This window comes from Nicotiana tabacum, chromosome 24 (assembly GCF_000715075.1).
Source record: "Nicotiana tabacum cultivar K326 chromosome 24, ASM71507v2, whole genome shotgun sequence".
Lineage (NCBI taxonomy): Eukaryota > Viridiplantae > Streptophyta > Magnoliopsida > Solanales > Solanaceae > Nicotiana > Nicotiana tabacum.
Window position 1 is genome coordinate 44,625,940 of NC_134103.1, and position 7,482 is coordinate 44,633,421.

Consider the following 7,482-nt stretch of genomic DNA (forward strand, 5'->3'; position numbering starts at 1 on the left):
ATGTCATGTGCATAGTGTCAGATAGGCATAAGAGTATCACAAAGGCATCTTCTACTATCTATCCGGAGGTACCCAATTATTTCTGTATTTTTCACCTCTGGAACAACATTAAGGCGAAGTTCAAGAAGAGTCATAACCAACTTGTGCAAATATTCTTCAAAATGGCCAAAGCATATACAATTGACAAGTTCAATGACCAAATGGTAGAGATTGAAACAATTGATAAGAGGGTGCATGAATATCTATTTGATACTGGATACAACAAATGGCCAAGAGCACATTCAACAGTTAACAGAACAACAATAATGACATCTAACATTGCTAAATCCATGAATTCAACAATAAGTCTACAAAAGATCTCCCAGTAACTCCGTTGCTAGATTTCATGATTTGGATAAGGAGTGGAACTACAGTAACAAAAAGCTCGCAACAGAAATATTTATATAGGTTGGACAAAAGTATGAAGATATGCTAGAAGACAACTTTATTTCTCCACGAAAGATGACAATATAATTTTAATGACCATACTTATTAGATATATTTCAGTTTGTATGATATTACGCTAGAACAATTTATGGTATATCTATTTTAATAATGTAGGTAAAGCCATCAAATAATATTTTGTATATAGCATATGATGGAGGTAGCAGATATGTTGTCAGTATGGAGGAAAGAAAGTGTAGTTGCAGATGATTTCAACTGAATGAACTTCCATATCCGCATGCTTTGACAATTATTAAGAAATTCAATATGGATCCATGTCAATACTGCTTAGTATACTACAAAAGGAGTACTTGATTAAGATTTATGAAGAATCAGTGTATCATATACCTGATGAAACTACATAAGAGATCCCTACAAAAATCTCAGAGTATGATCTGCTATCACCCGGGGAAGATAACACCGGGAAGGCCACAGAAATCGAGATATAAAAAGTTGCATGAAAAAAAATTCAAGAGATCAAAAGTTACATGTGGAATACGTGAACAAGAGGGTCACAACCGTAAAACATGCAGGAATCTTCCATAAAGAACTCAACATACATTTAATGTCTTACAAATTTGCATAGTATCAAATTGTTTCATTGGATTACTGTAATAGTGTTACTCATATCTACTTTTCTGGAATAAAGTTCAAGAAATATATTGGTTTTATCTATTTTAGGTTCTTTTCTTTCATTTCAGTTTATTTTTCAGTTAATGAGATGAGGTGCTAATATATCCAACTATTTTTCTATAGAGAATACCATTAATCCAATTATTCCAAATAGTCTCGGTATACTATAATATATACCATCATTACTGTCATTCCCCATACTGTTGGTGTGCCACTATTCTTGGTAAACTCTATTGAATACCACGATTATTGATATTCATATGGGTCTTTGGTATACTACAAAGGATACTAGTAATACCACGATTACTGGTATTACCAGGGGTCTTGGTATACTCTGTAGTATAACATGTTTATTGGCATTGCCGGGGGTCTTAGTATACCATTATTCCCAATCTTGGTATACGACAGAGTATACTACGATTACTGGTATTCACAGTAGTGTTAGTATACTGTATACCAGAGTTAGTGGTATTCCCCCATAATGTTGGTATACTACTATTCTATGTATACCGTGGTTACTGGTATTCCTATTATAGTTGGTATACTCTAGTTACTGGGATACCATGATACCAACACTATGGTATTCCCATAGTATTGGAATACTACTTTTCCAAGTAATGATAGTATGCTACAAATACATAGTTTTGGTATACCGCTATAGTATACCGGTGTTCCCATTATAGTATACCATAGTTAGTGGTATTTCCCTATAATATTGGTATACTGTTATTCTTCGTATACCACGGTTACTGTATTCCCATTATAGTTGGTAGACTATAGAGTATACCGTGGTTACTGGTATACCATGATACCAACACTTTGGTGTTACCATAGTGTTGGTATACTACTCTTCCCAGTAATGATAGTATACTTTAGAGTATATTCCCCCTAGTATAACATATCATACCATGATCACCGGTATTCTCATAGTGTTGGTATATAACTATTTCCAGTAGTATACCATCATAATTGGTATTCCCCCTAGTATAACATATCTTGGTATACTACTCCAGTGAGTCTTTGGTATAACTACAAAGTATACTATAATAACTGGAATTTTTAGTATACCATGATAATTGGTATTCTCAGTGTCCTTGATCATTACTGGTTATTTTCAGTGGGTCGTTGCTATAATAATAGAGTGTACTATAATTATTGGTATTCCAAGTGGTCTTGGTATATCTTTTACATTAATTAGCCAAAAAATAAATATAGAAGCATACAAAAAGTTATGATATTAGCATAAGGTAACAGTTGCAGAAGGAGCACAATTACATCACAAAAAACTAAATTTAAGATTTCTAAAAAGAAGTTTAGAAGATGTTTGCATATAGCATACTCAGAAGCAAAAAACTAGAAATTTCCTAAAGTACATCAGTAATCTGCTCACAACTATAATACTACTTTTCTAAAAAGTTGTATGAGAGTACTAATTAATCAACATCATCACTCACACCTACAACCTAAAAAACTACTTCTTACTCCTCGTGTTGCGCCTTTTCGAAACACAAGGTGTGTCTAATCTTCCAATGGCTTCATCTTTACTAACCAGATTTTTCACCTGCTTTTTCTTCCCATAATGGTATACTAATGTTCCAAATCTGGTTTGAAGATGTTTAGAATCAAAGATGTGATTGTCTGCAAGAATCTTCTTACCTTCAATGATATACTCTGCAAATGCACAAACAGATACACCGCAATCACTACATATAAAAACATAAATAAAAAGAAATAAGATAACAATAAAACAACAAAAACTAAAGAAGATTATATAAAACAACATAACCACTTAAGCTTTTTCCTCTTCATGCAAGTCTTTCACTAATAAAAGAGGAAGTGGATCAACCAGATTCTCTTTTCAGATAGCAAATGAATACAATGTTTCACAAACAACAATATCATGATTTACAGATCTCATAGAGTCGTATATGTAAATGCACCCATCATGGAAAGACATGACGCCCAATATCCAATGCCATGCAGTTTTTACATTAATTGGCATAAGCACATAATCAACATCGATCCATGGGGTGTTACAAATAATGTAATAGCCAAGAATATACTCTTTTACTTTCTTTGTCAAGGCGAGCATCTTGTTTCTTACATTTGTGCCCCTTGAAGTTGATTTAGCGAATAACTCTTGAATGCTACAACCAAAACAATTTGTCAGTCGTTGTCATCCTCACATTTTCATATTTAGCTTTCTTCCAGAAGTAGTAGAATATCACATCAAAGTGCTGCAAAAGAAAAAGGTATTACTCCAATACATACACACACCTATCAACTAAACAAAAATAAAAAAAAAAGTCTGTTGACATACCGTCGAGCTGATACCTATACCAGCATAGTGTAGTTCAAAAATCACGTCATCTGAGCTATGTATGCAACTCCAAGATCAAACTCTTTCTCAATTATATCATCATTCTTTTCGTACACCTTCTTCCTAAAGATTTAATAAATATATAAATAAACTAGTCAAAACTATCATAAACAAAATAACAATCATAAAAAAAATAACAATCAAACATAACTAAAACTGTAACATTACCTGCGAGTTACAATTAACTTTCTTTCAAGAAACTGACAAAACTCACGACTAACTAATAGAGGAACTTCTTCTGTAATTGAGGATTTAAAAGGGTGATCCCCTTTCACAAGAACACGAGGTACAACAGGTTATCTCATTCTTGTTGCATCTTTTTGATTTGAGTCATCGGAAACCACATAAGGTTGAACATCTTCACATGTTGACTGGATCGACAAAGAAGACGTTGCAACACCTTCTGGTGTAGAGAAATTGCAACACCTACACATATGGATTGGTTTGCAATCTTAGAAGTTAGTTTATGAATCTGAGACTCATTCTAAAAGTCGCTCATCTCAACCTCGTAATCTAGAAACATTTCCGTTGTTGATTCTTTACGAATCTCAACAGCTGGAACATCTTCATCACCTGACTGTTTAGGCATATGACAAAATGAAAGATATTCAGTTGTGGTTTGTTTACCAAGCTCACATGTTAATTTATGAGCCTCCGAGTCACACATTTTAAACCACTTATCATCATCCACATTTCTAAAGTCGTTTTACCAACTCCAACATCAACTAACCCAGGTGCTGCATAAAATACATCAAACTGTCAGAAAGATACACATAAAAAATTAAATTTAGAACTATACAGTTAAATACCAGAAGTCCCTTCCTTGTTCCCTTCTAAATTCACATTTTTATTTTTATTGCCATCATTTTCATTGATATCATGGGCATCCTCTTGAGAGCCAGACACTGAAACATTTTTAAGATTCTTATTACAGAACACGTAAAAGAATCACAACTAACATGAAATATTCAGTATGTTGAACACACAAAAATAGACCAAAATATAATACAACAATATACTTGTATACCTTCTTTCTCTTTGGTTTCATCGACTGCATCCTGATTAGTATCACCATCGCCATCTCCATCTTTTTCGACATCTCTGTTGTGTTGCTTCTACATCCGAATTTTCAAAAAGTCTTATTAATTTCAGAACTATCAAAAAATAGAAAAATAATTCAACAAGGAATACTAGTATACCTCTGAATTTCTCTTCTTAATTGAATCAATGGATTCTAACACCTCCATAAATTTATCGGCAAGATAAGTCTTTAAAACCACTAGTTCATCCTTATATTACTTCTTCAATGTCAATATTTCTACAATTCCCATTGTCCATCTGCCAAAATCTTAAACTGAACATCCCAGTCATTACCTATGTGCAAGGCATTTTTAACTTTAGACTATTTTTTTTTCCAGGTGGAGGTTCGACAAAGGCATTACCTCAACTATGACGTTTGTCATGAATATTCTCTACCACCTCCTTCTCCAAGTCATTTGCAGCTTTGACTTTCATTTTTGATGTTTGAGGTGGAGGATCGACAAAGTCATTATCTGCCACCTTATTGTTCAAGTCAACTGCAACTTTCCCCAGCCTTTTGCCCTGCCTTTTGCCCCGCCTTTTTGAGCTCTCAGGTGGATAATCAACAAAGTCATCATCTGAACTAGAGTGAACTAGAGTGTCTCTGATCAACATTATTTTTCGCGCCATTCTCCTAAGTCGTCAAGAGACATATTCCTTAAATTCAACTACATAAACAAACATCTAATAAGTTAGTAAAAAAAAGAAGTATTTACTGATGGTATACTATTTTACATAAGAAAAAGTCATAGTTATACTAGTGACTTGGTATACCAGAAATACAAATGAGTATATTACATGATATACCACTATTAACTGAAACAAACATCTAATAAGTTATTAAAAAAATAAGTATTTACTGATGGTATACTGTTTTACATTAAAAAAAAAATCACAGTTATACCAGTAACTTGGTATACCAGAAATACAAATGAGTATACCACTATTAACTGCAAAGTAGATAGGAAAGCAAGAAAGTAATTTACCTCGTGAGAAGGAAAACCATACACTTTCTCATGTAATTCCTCGAACTTTAGCTGCCTTGTGATCTTCCATCTAAGAATTCGTGGATATTTATTCCCACACCAAAACTCGACACTATTACGCACATATCCACAACATTCATATAACCATATCTGAATAGCAAGAGGAAACCTTGAAATCTGATAATATTGTGCCCGCCTATCCAAAATGCCAGACATCGATTCCAAGGTAGCCTTAGTATACAACTCTTCCCCATGGACATTTGTTATAATCACCTTCCTCAACCAAGTCAAAGTAACCCCTATGAACCAATTTGGGGTTCTTAATAGAAAAGAGGAAGGAGTTTATCACATAGAGCACTGCCACCTTCACAACATCTTCGTTAGACTTAAATATTTTATTAAGAAAACAATCCGAAAGGTATTTCTTAGCAAAATAAGTGTAATCTACAAAGTACTTTTCAATCAAATGATTCTTCTTTCCCTTAGGACGAGTAGGGAGCCGTACATCACCGGTACATTTTAATCCAGTGACATAAGCAAACTCAGATAAACCAAAACGTAGCTTAACTCCATTGACAACAAACTACATTTCAGCCTCATTTTCTTTTCAACCTCCATCGTCAACAAAGAATATATCAACTATGTGCATTTCTATTCTAGGCAAATCCAATAAATACCCAAAACAAGTTGACCTAAAAATCCTAATTTGTGTTGTTGATAATTTTCTTCTCAAATCGCTAACAATCTCAGAATTAAAATGAATACCAAGTTTCGGTTTATCACTTGTATTAAGCTGTATTTAAATAGACACACATATATAAGTATATCACATGGTATACATTAGAGGAACTAGCTCTTAAAAAGTAAGCTCTGACATACATAAAACTTTGAATACATTCAAAAATTTACCTTTGAAGGGGACTTGGCATGTTTTTTCTGACGAATACCAGTTTGAGAAACATCGAGTTCTCGTTGCTTAGAACTTTGAGAACCACCAATTTCGCATTCCTCAACACTTTGAGAACGCGCTCTTCTCAAACTAGCTGCTCCAGATCCATTTGACATTGCTGAAGAGGATTCTCCATTTGCATGACCACTTAAGGGGATTTTCGGATCAATTTGAGAAACACCGATTTGTTGTTGCTTAGAACTTGGAGAACCATCTATATCTTGTGCCTTAGCCCTTTGAGAACGCGTTCTTCCCAAACTAACTGGTTGAGATCTATTTGCCGAAGATGATTCTCCATTTGCATGGCCACTTGGAGCCTCTTTCATATAAGACTCAACTATTTTTACTGACGGATTTTTGACATCTATATCAATATCAAAAACATGTGGTAAAGATGGAATTGGATGGAAAGGTCTTGCACGCTTAAGAGTGTGCTTTTTATCCATAAAACTTCAATACTTTTTTCTCGAAATTAAAGCTTGACATTACAAAATTTTATAGGAGGAGAAACGAAAATTGAAACCGAACGAAGATTTAGAAGCGAGAATCGCGATTTTGGAGGAAATTTGGGAAAGGTTGCAGAGATTTTGCGTACGTTCAGTTAGAGAACGGTTGTCTATTTTGAAATTGGATAGAGAGAAGTTACTAGTTACTAGCATAAAACGTGGGGCACACATGCCGATAAACTGTAACTTTGGGGCAGGTCGCATCATCTATTCTATCTATATAATATATAGAATATAGAATAACAAAGGCAAAACCATGTTAGGCTGACAAGTGGAATACCCACAATTCTAACACATGTAAAAAATTAGGACAACTCTCCAAGATAATTGGAATTTCAAATTCAAACTACAAATCAACAAAATAAAGTTAAATTTAAAAAATATAAAAAACTTCCAATCGACCCACGATTTTATTTCCAGTCCTTCCACGATTTTGTTTTTGCAGTTATTCTTATTGATACACTT

At 33.8% G+C, this 7,482-nt stretch overlaps 1 protein-coding gene across 18 annotated transcripts; it reads right to left on the reverse strand.

The window, feature by feature from the left end:
• Window positions 1-2,387: 2,387 nt before the first annotated feature.
• Window positions 2,388-7,217, reverse strand: LOC107796453 (uncharacterized). 18 transcript variants are annotated; one of them, XR_001650406.2, is made up of 10 exons: window positions 6,472-7,212; window positions 5,563-5,926; window positions 4,939-5,244; window positions 4,696-4,850; window positions 4,524-4,611; window positions 4,002-4,401; window positions 3,665-3,922; window positions 3,437-3,559; window positions 3,221-3,353; window positions 2,388-2,787 (listed from the first exon to the last, which is right to left on the reverse strand). XR_001650406.2 is itself a non-coding variant. In XM_075248078.1 (7 exons), the coding sequence occupies exons 4-7, from the start codon at window positions 4,741-4,743 to the stop codon at window positions 4,136-4,138; spliced, it is 330 nt and encodes a 109-aa protein (XP_075104179.1). In that variant the 5' UTR covers window positions 4,744-4,844; window positions 4,939-5,244; window positions 5,563-5,835; window positions 6,472-7,106; the 3' UTR covers window positions 3,997-4,135. The 18 variants fall into 15 exon arrangements, 6 of the variants coding, with proteins under 6 accessions (XP_075104181.1, XP_075104180.1, XP_075104179.1 ...); XR_012706637.1 differs by having other exon boundaries at window positions 5,563-5,919; window positions 6,472-7,129; XR_001650403.2 differs by having other exon boundaries at window positions 3,665-4,401.
• Window positions 7,218-7,482: the final 265 nt, after the last annotated feature.

What these genes read in the sequence shown, in the direction of transcription:
- LOC107796453 (XM_075248077.1), bottom strand. Translation starts at nt 6,957, where the DNA reads ATGGATAAAAAGCACACTCTTAAGCGTGCAAGACCTTTCCATCCAATT. An exon ending in ATGCCAAGTCCCCTTCAAAG is followed by an intron (nt 5,882 to 6,471) that starts GTAAATTTTTGA and finishes TTTTCTATTAAG; the next exon opens with AACCCCAAATTGGTTCATAG.